Here is a 12,782-nt window from a genome sequence, read left to right as displayed (position 1 = left end):
TCTGCTATGCCTGCATAATATCTTAGTAACCACATATAACACCAAAGTTAACCATTCCTGTGTGCATGTGGGGGGGCGGGCTGTACAGCTATGTGTGGATGTGCAAGCCCACGTATGTGCATGTGAAGGCCTGAGGAAGACGTTAAGCATCTTTTTCTGTCTGTCTTAGTCCTTTAAGATCTCTCTCACACGCTGAAGTTCAGGAAGGCCAGCTTGCTGGAGGGCTGTCAGGATCTGCCTATCTTGGCTCCCTGCTCCCACATCTCTGCAGTTACAGATACATGCAGCCATGCCCCCACATTCACAAGAGCGATAGGGTTCTCACACTTGCACAGCAAACACTGTTAGCTCCTGGGGGAAGCACTTCTTCTTATCTGGGTCTGCAGACAATATCCTCAAATGCTCTGGGATGGAAGGAACATGCTTGCAGCTTGGCCAGATTTGGTTTCTCAGAAAATGTGTCTCACCAAGACTGTTGTTCAAATAAGAATATTTAAAGACTTTTGATTACTATGAGCAAATATTTCTCTAGTAGTCAAATCAACTTTTAATACCATTGGCCACTTATATTATTTGTTACATTATATACAGAAGATAAAACCCTGGTTTTTATGTAGTCTGTTAGGAAAGTATTTGCCCATCTCCTTAAAAGTCTGTACTAACAAAAATTTCCCCCAAACTCTATCAACAAAATTCCCAATACACCTGATGTTAGGTTCAATTTTCTGCTTTGTGAAGCCATTCACTGTTATCCTTTTTAATCCAACACAGGTACCTGGAGCAGAAGAAGGTAAGTGTTTACATTGGTTTTCTTACCCCAATACTATCACACTGGGTTCTGTGTCTAGCTCTGTAGGGTTAGCATTGTATGGAAATTGAGGGTCTGATGCCTGGGATGGAGGTGGGGGATGATATGTGATGATGTCATCCAGATGACTGTAAGACTTTGTAGGCTATTCCAACATCTTCTATTGTAAGGAGAACAATTAAAATTTAGAGCAGAACAGTATCTTTATCTACATGCATTAACCAAAAGAAGCCACACAGTAACCTCCTGCCACAAGGCAGATGCACTGCTGTCCACTGTCCTTGAAAAACCCTTGGTGTGTCTCTGAGGCCAATGTCCCCCATGCACATGCCCTCATACACACACATGTGCACGCTGTTGGTGTTCCGGATGCAGACACACTCAATCCAGACCTTGTTAAGCAGCAGGGCACCGAGCAGCTCACATGTCTTCATGCCCTCCTTTAAATTCCTGTTTCCCATTAGTTTGAAGTGATGATTTATCATTCAAAAGGCCAGCCCCATGCCCCAGAGAGTTAGCAAAACACAATGCTGCTCAATGAAGGAGCAATGAACTTGGATTCTGTGACCTCTTTCCAACTCACCCTGTGTCTTAGTTAGGTTTTCTATGGCTATGATGAAACACCATGGCCATAAACACCTTGGGGACGAAAGGGTTTATTTCAGCTTAAAACTCTCAGGTCATACTCTATTCCTGAGGGAAGTCAGGACAGGAACTCAAACAAGGCAGGAACCTGGAGGCAGGAGTGGATACAGAGGCCATGAAGGGGGGCTGCTTATTGGTTTGTTCCTAGTGGTTTGCTCAGCCTGCTTTCTTATGGCTCCCAGGGCCACCAGTCCAGGAGTGACACGTCCCACAGTGAGCTGTCCCCTCCTACATTAAACATCAACCATGAATCAAGAAAATGCCCCAAAGGCCAATTTTGTGGAGGACACCTTCTCAACGGAGGTTCCCTCCAGCTTGTGTCTAGTTGCAATAAAACTATGTGGGTCTGAGTTGTATTTCCTGTGTGGGTCTCAAGTCAGCTCTGCCATATGCTTTGAAGAAGTTAAAACACATGGAAGAGGAACCCATTCAGTTCTCTGATAGAGAACTGGGGATTTATTAGCGAACTGAAGTAATTGTAAAACCGAATGAAACCTATGGTGGATCTTGGTGTACAAAGACATCCAGACAGCAGGCTTTTTAGTAATGTAACAGTGTGGTGGCACTATTAAGCTCCAGAGGGGCAGATGCTCCAGGTGGCTATTGATGACAAGAAATGACTTGTATGGGTATGTGGCTAATGGACCTATCACCGACTCAAATGCCATTTCAAGGAATCACAGTTCCTTCAATCAGAGGTATTCAGTCTGTGATCAGCTTTGGGCGGACTGTAGAGTTAACAACTCAAATTAAAACAGGGCAGTCAGTGCATGCATGTTTGCACAGCTTTATGGCTCACCATCACAACGAAAAGTGCTTTACGGGCCTCGCATCGGAGTAGATTCTGTGTCCTTCATAAGTAGTGACGGCTGCTTAAAAATCTATCCATGATGAAAAGTAGGAAGAGCATGCTGAGTAACTCCAGTGTGGAGGCATGGCTGAACTTGGTGATTTTCCACTTGGTGGCTTCTAGTGCTGTGCCTAAACATTCTGGCCAAAAGCAACTTGCGGTGGGGAGAGCAGGCGCTACTGAGCTCACACTTCAAGCTCATAGTCACCCATTGAGGGAATCAGGGCAGAAAAGCAAGGCAGGAATCTGGAGGCAAGAACCATGGAGAAAGGCTACTTGTTGACCACACCCACCCCAGGCTATATCTAGTTAGCTTTTTTAGGTAGCCCAGTCTTACCTGCCTGGTCATGGGGCTGCCTTCAGTGGACAGGGCCCACCTGCATTAATAAACAAGCAAGAGATAATTCCCCTAAGGATGTGAACAGAGACTAATCTGATGTAGGCAATTCCTTGGCTGAGGCTCTTCCTTCAGATGATGGAAGGATGGGTGAAGTTGACACACTTAAACTTACTTAGAACGATGATCAAGGAGGAAACGTGGAGAAAATGGATCCCTGTTTGTAGCCAGTTGGTACCTGCTGGCCTCCGTCAGAACCTTGGAAGCTCAGTGGTTCTATCACAGGATGGGAATGAGAGCACAAGTGGCTTGTGCAGGCAGTGGGCATCCCTAGACCCTGAAGCCTCCACAGCATTTCTTTGGTTTAACGCTCTCCTCATCAGGATGTCACTCACTAGACAATTCTCGAAAGGCCCTCATTAGCCACACAAGGTCAACCCAGCATCCTAAAGCATTCTTTATTTTCTTTATGTCACTCATTCTGTCCAAATCGTTCTTCCTGCTCTGTTTGCTTGCTGTCTCCTTCTATTTAAGAGTTCCATCTGTCTTCCCTACTGTAACTCCAGGTTCTAGCAGAGAACCCATCCTGGAAGTGGTCAGCAAGTATGCTGTAAGTGGTGAATTGTATGAATGAACCCACAAATGAATGAATGAGTGAATGAGTGTATGATAAAGCCAAAGTCTCTTTAAACTAATTCATCTATAATAACCCCTACAATGCCTTCTGATGTAATAGTCTGTATTTCCAGGAAAAATCCAGTCATGGGTGCTCTAGATTGTAAAAAAATCCATGCAATTTTTACAGCTTCCAGAAGGTGTTCCTGGGGTTGGAGAGAGCTTTAGACTATATGAGTTTATAGTTTCCAAAATCCCCCTAATAATGATGAGATTACTTAAATTATAGCCCTCCCAGTGAACTCCTGAGAGCCCGCATTGTAGTCACTGTGCAATCTGACCCAAGCATGTCATGCTTTCCAGGCTCTCATCACCAGGCAAAGCCAGAACATTTTCACCCATCACCAAACCAGAACACTCAGAAGAGTCCGCATGCCATCGCCAGGTAAGGAGGCAGGAATACCTGGTAGGTCTCAGATCAGCAGACATGTGTCCCCTTAGACCTTAGACAGCGACACACAAGACATCTAAGGTACAGGAAGTGTTTGACCTTCTACTCTGAAGCCCAGAGATAGGTCTCAAGGAAAGCATGGGCAGCTTCATCTGCCACAGTATCTAATAATTTAGTAAATATAAATTTATTAAATAGCATTTATATATTTACAAGTAGTCTTTTGGCTATTTATAAATGAATGGATGTCACAGTCAAACAAGGGGGTGTGAAAATGAATATGAACCGAATGGGATGAATGCTGATCAGTCTTGCCGGAAAAGTAGGTCACCTCTAGCTGTTCTCAGCTCATGACTGCATCAAAGCCCCCAGACACATTTGAACAGTGCATTGTGGGTGAGCAGGTGTTGATATAATTACTCCTAACGATGTACTCCCCTGATCAGTGGATTGTGGCACCGTCAACTTCACTGAGGAAGAAACAAAGGCGATTCCTTGACCAAGCCTACTCTATGTAAATTAGTAGTGGTTTTTCCAAGCCAAGTTTCTTTGCCTGTAAGTTGCTGCTATGCAGCTCTAGCTAACAGCTGTGATCTTGACTCTCAGCCCCTTTCCCTTACACACCACACCCTCATCAAACATCCTCCTGCCCCCACACTATCCCTCTCAGAAGTTTATCTGCACATCCATTCCTCTGTCTACTGTCCCCTGTATCCACTTCTCTCCATGTGTGGAAAACTTATTTTTACCCAACACATCCAAAGTTAGAACCACACTGAACCCAAGACATCACTCCACCCATTCCTCTGATGGTAAAAAAAATGAAGTCCAGAGAGACAGAGTCCTTGACCACTCAAGTTAAGGGCAACCCTGAAGCCCGGAGTCCTAACAATGTGATTCTAACAATTCTGCCCAACAATCATGGCTCTCATGCTGCACACCCATAGTTGAGATTTATAATAAATATCTAACTGGAAGTGTCCACATTAGTGGTAGAAGATAAGGGCTGTTAGGTGGGAGCTATTAGACTGACAGATGTCACCACTGGTAAACAGTGTGACTTGTATGCTGTTGGTCTCCAAGCTTAAAACAGAGCCTGGAACATTGCAAGAGCCTAATAGATGTCTCTTCTCACTGTACAATTCCCAGGCTGCAAACCTTAGAGCATCACAAGCCCCATTCCCTTCCCCTGCCTCTTTATTGTTTGTTTGTTTGTTTGTTTGTTTGTTTGTTTGTTTTTCGAGATAGAATTTCTCTGTGTAACAACCCCTGGCTGTCCTGGACTCACTTTGTAAACCAGGCTGGCCTCGAACTCACAGAGGTCCACCTGCTTCTGCCTTCCGAGTGCTGGGATTAAAGGGTATGCCACCATGCCTGGCCCCTGTCCATTTTCTAATGTGTCCTATTTTATACCTTCAGTAACTTTGCGTTCTTTGGCCATCAGAGACCAGAAGCCATTGTTCTATAGCTCTCAGGAAGCTATTTGCTATATAAAATCACAATTTGACCCAATAGTCTTTCTTACTGCAATTTTCTAATTGGAGGGAAAGTCACACTTCGTTGAGAGGATAACACACATTTCCATGTGGCCTCTACCTGTGGTAGTTACCTCCTGTGGTTTCAGCTTACTTGTTTGCTTGACTTATTACACAAAACCTAACTTTAATTGTTCTCTTAATTAGCTGGCTCTCCTAAGTCTTCTTCTTGGACTTATCTCCCAGTAAAGCCCTAAATGCTGGTGGTATTTCTGAGCTCATTTTATGACCGCCCCCCCTCAGTCACGGAAGGCCTGAATCTCATTTGTCTCGGTGTCAAATGTCATCCCTCCCCCCATCCCCCCTGCCCCCCGCCCAGTGTCAATGGTTCCCAAGTTCCCATCTCCTGACCAAGTCCCCTTGCGTGGCTCTAGACCTGTGCATCCAATTATTCAGTAGGCCCTTCCCTTTAGAGACCTGCCAGGCATCACAAAGTAACTCCATTCCTATTCCTCATGCCATTCCCAGACTTTCCCAGCCCTTCAATGAGAAGTTCTCTCTCGCATTGCCATGCTTCCCCTCCAACCCCTTTCTAACTCAAAAATTCTATCTCCAGACATATCTTGGATATACCTGTTTCTCCTCCCAGCCTCTGCATAGACTAACCCCATCAACTCTTGCCAAGACTACTGCAACACCTTTCTGCTTACACAGAGAGCACCATCCCATCCCGTCCATGTGGGAACTCCTTCCTGGGCTTTTGCAGAATGGCCTATGGCTTCTTGCCTCTGAGCTTTCCCACAATGCTATCCCGCTTTCCCCAAATGTGCTTCCCTATCCTTTACAGTCTGAGCAATTCCACCTGTGCGACCTGTCACCTCTATGGGTGCTGACACTGTATGCCTTTTCTGGGACATCTGTCAGGTCCATTAAGATTCACTGAAGTCACGGCTTCCCTGCATAAACTCCTCCCCACTAAGCGGAAACTAGGTCTCCTTCATTCTATGTCCCCCAAACTCATTTAAATGTGCACAACACTTCTGTTACACGAGTCATCACTTTTATGTCGGTTTTAGTTGTTTTAGGATTTTGTGTGGTCCTTTATGAACTGTGCTCAATGCCTAAAATATTCTGGAAGGACATTCCGCCTCTTTTAGCATTCCCTACAAATCTTTAAAATCAGAGAGAAATGTAGTGGCTCACTTTTTTTTCCTCAGACATTTAAGAGAAGTGATCCACTGGCTCCTTGCAAGGGGATGTGGGCTTTGGCAGTCAAGAGTTTGGGTGTCAGGCATGTAACCAGTGATGCTGGCACTGTCTGATCTTCAGATAACCTGATAGAAGTTTCCATTATAAAGCCAACTGTAAGGTCCTTGGGCTTCTGTGGAAACAGCAAAAAGCCAATGTGTATGCATTTGATTTCACTGGCACCAGGAAAAGGTCAAGTTGCTTTTAATTAGCCCAGAGGCTCCTGTCAATAGCACAATCCTTGGGATATAGCATGGTTCGTGTAATTAGATGAAATTCTATTAGCACCTGGAGCTTACATTGGCGCTGACTGTAACACAAAGCGAAGTAGGACATTAGAGTAAGGTGCACAGTACAGACGTGGGTGAGCAGTCCTGCCTGCACCACTTTTGTAGTTAGAAATTTGGACCGCCTCGTTCTGTTTCTGTAATCCTCATTTTTTTTCTTTTTTCTTTCTTTCTTTCTTTCTTTCTTTCTTTCTTTCTTTCCTCCTCCTCCTCCTCCTCCTCCTCCTCCTCCTCCTCCTCCTCCTTCTTCCTCAAGACAGGGTTTCTTTGTGTAACCTTTGGCTGTCCTGGACTCACTTTGTACACCAGCTTGAACCTTGAACTCACAGAGATCCACCTACCTCTGCCTCCTGAGTGCTGGGATTACAGGCATGCACCACCATGCCCGGCTCCTAATCCCCACTTTTGTGTGTGGAGTTCCTTATGGTCTCCTGGATTATTTTCCCATCCAGCCCACATTCTCAAAAGCTGTGGATATCTATGCTCCTCCCCCCATCCATACCTGACTCTCCACTGCTAGAAGGCCTATAGAATATGAGGCCCTGATGCACAGATGCTGTGAGGCAAACTACACTCAGTGTAACAAAGCACAGAGTCATGGCATGTTCTCACAGAAATGACGAAGGGAAACATTGTGCCCACTAGTCCCTTAATTCCGTGTCTAATACTTGCCAGACTTGGGAGAGGGGCAGAAAAGTCAACCTTTTTCTATATAGAAAACTGACAGTTCTTTGAACAAGTTCAGTAAAATAGGAGTGTTTTATCAATGTCACTTTAGTTGCCATTAACTTCGCCCATAGTGGGATGTTTGTCTGTCACAGGATGCTGACATACCAATTCTGACATTTTCTTCAGCTCTTCCCATGTACCAGGAAAGCACAGTATACAAGCCAGAGGTAAGGGCTTCACTGTAGGTAAGAATCGTGATACAAACAGGTAAGCCAGCACTCTGGGAGCATCCCACACGGTGACTTGATGTTGGTGGAGCCACTGAGCTGAGGTGTGCAATTATGATTGTGTCATTTCCACTGGCTAATAGTATTTCATTTGTGTTTACGTGACATAACTTAATTTTTGTTTCAACTCATGATGAAATAGTTCTCTTATAAGCCTTATTGTTATAAACCATAGTATCTACGTCTTCCCAGAAGTACAATACACTCAGCTCTTTCTAAAAGAGAAATATCTGGGTCTTAAGACATATGTCTTTTTAGCTGCCTCAGGTGTATTTGCAAAGTAGATATAGCAGTTAGTTATTAAACTGGTAAGAGCATACTACAGCTGGTCTTCGCCGGAAGGGAGGTGGATCCATCCAGTTGTCACCCACAGCTCATGAGTACTCTGTGCTCTCCATCTTCTCCAACAATTGTAGACAATTTTCTCCAACACGTTGCGTGTAATACAGATTTATCTCAAGACAAGAGATCTGTAAAATGAAAAATAAATGACCTTAATAACTAAATAATTCCCCTTAGTGATCGTGACGTAAAACTCAAAAGGCTAACAGATCTGCACATGAGGCTGAATAGAGACACAGATCTGTGCCTGCCCAGTGGCTCTTGGCTTTATCAGTGCCATTTGTCTCATGTTCATTTGTCCTCTTGACTACTCTGTGCAGCATGGAAATGTTGCATTCAGGTCTCTCCGTTGAGCCAGAAATGAGTTTGGGACTAAGAGCAGCAGACGACATAGGGTACAGTGGAGAAATTGAGAGCTTAACCACTGCCCTGGGCCCAGCTCTGCCTCTCTCTCTTCAGTAGGGCCACAAAGTCCAGTTAACCCATTGGCCTTCACTCTCCCGCTGATAGAATGTAAATAAGATGTCATATGTTAGTGTCAGTACAATACAGCACACAGGCACACTCAGTCGTCTACTTCTTCTTGACACACCCTTATTTTTTGTTTGTTTTTCATGTGTTTGTTTGTTTTTCAAAACAAGGTTTCTCCATGTAGCCTTGGTTGTCCTGGATTCACTTTGTAGACCAGGCTGGTCTCGAACTTGCATAGATATTCCTGCCTCTGTCCCCCAAGGTGCTGGGATTATAGGCGTACACCACGGCGCCTGGCTGACACATCCCTATTTTAATATCCTTCCTTCCTTTTTTTTTTTTTTTTGTTCCCCCTTTTCTCTTCCATAAATGACATCAGTGAGCTTCAGAGCCACCTGCCTGCTTCCCATCATGCCTCACTTCATTTTGCCCTACATTGAAACAGCTAAGGCCCAGTTGATAAGTTTATTTTCTTCAATGCATTGATAATGAGACTCTCCCACAAAGGGGATTTTTTTTCCTTCTTTGAGGCAGGGTCTCATGTAGTTCAGAGTGGTCTTGAACTCACTATGTAGCCTAAGCTGACCCAAACTCCTGATCCTCCTGTCTCTACCTCCTAAATATTAGGATGAGAGCTGCTACACACCTGGCTTGAATGGTCAAAGAGAGCGGTAATTAGCTCCTGGCCTCCTTCCTGCCCTAGAACTCAAATGTCAGTGACAGGCATGCTGAAGGTCAGATTCAGGGATGTAAAGGTGAGAGGGTTTGTGGCATGCATGTGGAGAGTGGGATGGGAGAGTGTCCATGTGGGATGGCCAGGGCCAGAAAAGGCTTACCTTTGGGTTTTGAAAGTTTGCTTCAGGGTTAGAGAGACTCATAACTCAGAGCAGATCAGAGAGCCCTGATCTTAAAGATCAAAGCATGCCTGGATGCAAAGCAAAGCAAGCACAGTCTGGAACCGCAGTGTTGAGCGAATGGCCATGACCACCAGGAGTCCGGGACATGATTGGTGTGCAGACACAGAAGCAGGCAAAATATAAACACACATAAATGAAATAATGCTAAGGAAAACATCTCAGAAAAAAATGTTTTTGGCTTCCTCCCTGCTGTTTAGCTTTCATAGTGCCAGAAGGGGCTACGTAGGCTGCTGGGGGACAAAGGACATCACCGAGGAAGCTAGGCTTCTTAAGAAAGCCTCAAGGGGACAGAGGAGATGTTTTGCCTCCATTATTTTCTCTTTCCACCAACAAGCACCCACTAGACGCATGATCAGTACTCAAAATCCCTAAAGCCAGAGCAGCGCAATTGCAGTGCATCCTGTCCCACACTGCATATGCGCTGCATCCTGTTTTCCACTGACCCTTCTAGGTGAATATTGAGTCAGCTGAGTGGAATTTCATCTCTGTTTCTTCAGACTTAGCAGAGTGACATGTGCAGGTGACGGTGTGTCATCTGCACTCATGGATTCTCAGTTCAGTGGGATTCATTCCCAGGCTGGGATTCCTACAGATGCCTTAAGGGGGTGAGCTTCATAGTGAGATCCCTATCTCTGTAGATGCTGGCATCATTACTTTTATCTACAAATGGGGAAAAAAACCTTGGATACATTTAGTTTGTTTCTGGGTAGTGTGCTTAGAGATAAACACAATCGGAATGTATTGACAAACTTACTCAAGCTAAACTATAAAAAATCCAGGTAAACAGATTATATGTGTGTTATATGTATCTACTAGAAGAGAGTTTTATTATCCACCAAGATTTGAAAGTATGAATGATTTTTTGTTTATTTTTTGTTTTGAAAACATACATATAGCTTTTATTCCTACAAAATTAATTCTTAATCGTATTTAAATGTAAGTTAACATCTTCTAATAAGTACCGACATGATGCCTGATTTTCAAGTGCTGCACTATAAGTGACAACAGAGGGTGTGCAGCAATTTTTATGCTGATAATTACAGCACTCCCAACTTAGCACCCTCTAGCTGAAGGATCAGAGTTCGTACCAAGACATGTAGCTACGTAAGAACTTTAAAGCACTAGAAATTGTTGGCAGCAGTACAGCTTTACCCCAAACCTTATTAATCAGGCTGTTTTTCATCTTGAGGTGTCAACCACTTACCCCAAAAACTCTTTTTTTTTTTCCTTTAAAAGCTTGTGTCTTCTTTTTTTCTCTCTCTCTCTCTTTTTTTCTTTTTTTTTTATTAATTTATTCTTGTTACATCTCAATGTTTATCCCATCCCTTGTATCCTCCCATTCCTCCCCCCCCCCCATTTTCCCATTATTCCCCTCCCCTATGACTGTTCCTGAGGGGGATTACGTCCCCCTATATATTCTCATAGGGTATCAAGTCTCTTCTTGGCTACTTGCTGTCCTTCCTCTGAGTGCCACCAGGTCTCCCCCTCCAGGGGACATGGTCAAATGTGAGGCACCAGACTACGTGAGAAAGTCGTATCACACTCTCCACTCAACTGTGGAGAATATTCTGACCATTGGCTAGATCTGGGAAGGGGTTTAAAGTTTACCTCCTGTATTGTCCTTGGCTGGTGCCTTAGTTTGAGCGGGACGCCCCCAAAAACTCTTCTATTGACCTTGCACCAACATCTTCACTATTGTCACCCTCCTTTGTCCAGGCTTTGTGGGATGATCAACCTTAAATGCAATGTCTCATGTAGGTAGGGCTCTAGATGCTTAGCTGCTCTCATTCTGAGGGAGTAAGACCTATGACTCCCTGTAGCGGGACACAGACAGCGTGCTTAGAATGGTTCATCCATTCACTCATCATCTGACACAGATACAAAGCGGTGGCATTCGGGAGAAAATTGTGTGGCAAATTTGAGTTGTTTCATTTAACCCAGTTCTGCAAACAGACTACAAATGCATAATTATTGCCAAATGCTCTTTTTAAAAATAGGACTTTTTAAATATTTAAGGAAGGCATACAGGGTTGAGCGATAATGAATCAGTTGCCATAACATCATGAAAAATTCATAATCTCAGAGTTCTATTGGGCACAAAGCACAAACTGAGTAATAGGAAATGCTGACAGCGCTGATTTCCTCTCTCAACTCGGGGCTTACTGCTTTGAGCCACAGTGGAAAGATAGTCACTGTGATTTCAATAATACCTGCCACCACTCTGCTCTAGCATAACCTCCATCAAAGTTTTAAGCCAATGTTCTTCTCTCTAATAAAGGTTGTAAGCTTTCTCTTAAGACTGCACTGTGCAGGGTCCCTGTGACCTTAGATTCTGGATATGTGATCAGCACAACCCCTGGGATTTTAAGACAACTTGTGTCTGACTTTTAAGTGCTCTGTTACCACCATTGATCTTTATTGTGACTACTGATACTTGGGTCTACTTTTGTTTCATTTTGTGTCTCTTAACTGCTCAACTTTTCACTAACTTGTTGGTTTTCTTCCCGCTCTGTGCTGGATCCACCTCTTCTTTACGCCTCATGTTTTCCTGTTGTCTGGGAGGTATACGTCTCAAAATTATTCTCCTCTTGTTTACTTAGCATTTTAAATAGATACTTAAAATAGCTGAAAGTCACATTCTCTGTCCAAACAGCTCCTAAAAAATAGAAAGACTTTAGCAGTACAGATTCTGTACCATTTCAAGGTTAAATTTTATTATTTATCAACTAATATTTTGGGAGGGAACTCTCCAGCTGTCTCCTTGTTCTTAGGATCATAAATTGGTGGGTGAAATTAACTTAGCATTCCAAATGCAATTTAGATTCTACACAATCAGCCTTCTGCGTCGGCCTTAGCAGTCCCGGCTTCTCAGCAGGAGGACTGCAGACGCAAGGCTTGCCTGGAGTACAGAGGGTGTTCACAGCCCCAACATCCAGTTCATGAGCACATCCCCACTAACTGGACTCTCTCCAACTAGGGTTCAACTCCTAAAATCCTCACCAGCTCTCAAGAGCATCCCAAGCTGGGCATCAAACCTTCAACACACATGCTTTGGGGATCAAGTTACCATCCCAACCACAAAAATTTGTCATTATATAATATTCTTATATTATATTTGCAAGTTTAACCACCAATTTCACGAGAAAAGTCTATGAGGACACTATTGTGTCCGAAGCAAATTTCCCCAGCTTCTAAACTTATACCTTCATGGTTTAAATTTATGATTGGCAACATGAAATGATTTTTAAATGTATTTACTTCAGATAAAATATCTGTCAAATATCCAAGTCGGAATTACCACGGCTTCTCCATCAGTTGCTTTTCCAGGTTAAAAGGAAATGATATTTCACTTTCCTAAGCTAATGCTTGGAGTTTCTTAA

At 43.7% G+C, this 12,782-nt stretch overlaps 1 protein-coding gene across 1 annotated transcript in view; it reads left to right on the top strand.

The window, feature by feature from the left end:
* The window catches only part of Clnk (cytokine dependent hematopoietic cell linker), a 72,083-nt gene that overhangs the window by 43,897 nt on the left and 15,404 nt on the right, over positions 1 to 12,782 (top strand). The window contains exons 9-11 of the mRNA XM_051164995.1: positions 772 to 790; positions 3,619 to 3,700; positions 7,572 to 7,612. Coding sequence (XP_051020952.1) covers positions 772 to 790; positions 3,619 to 3,700; positions 7,572 to 7,612 — 142 coding nt within the window. The remainder of the gene's footprint in view (positions 1 to 771; positions 791 to 3,618; positions 3,701 to 7,571; positions 7,613 to 12,782) is intronic.

The sequence above is a fragment of the Acomys russatus genome, chromosome 22 (genome assembly GCF_903995435.1).
Source record: "Acomys russatus chromosome 22, mAcoRus1.1, whole genome shotgun sequence".
Lineage (NCBI taxonomy): Eukaryota > Metazoa > Chordata > Mammalia > Rodentia > Muridae > Acomys > Acomys russatus.
This window is presented reverse-complemented; position numbering and strand designations above follow the sequence as displayed.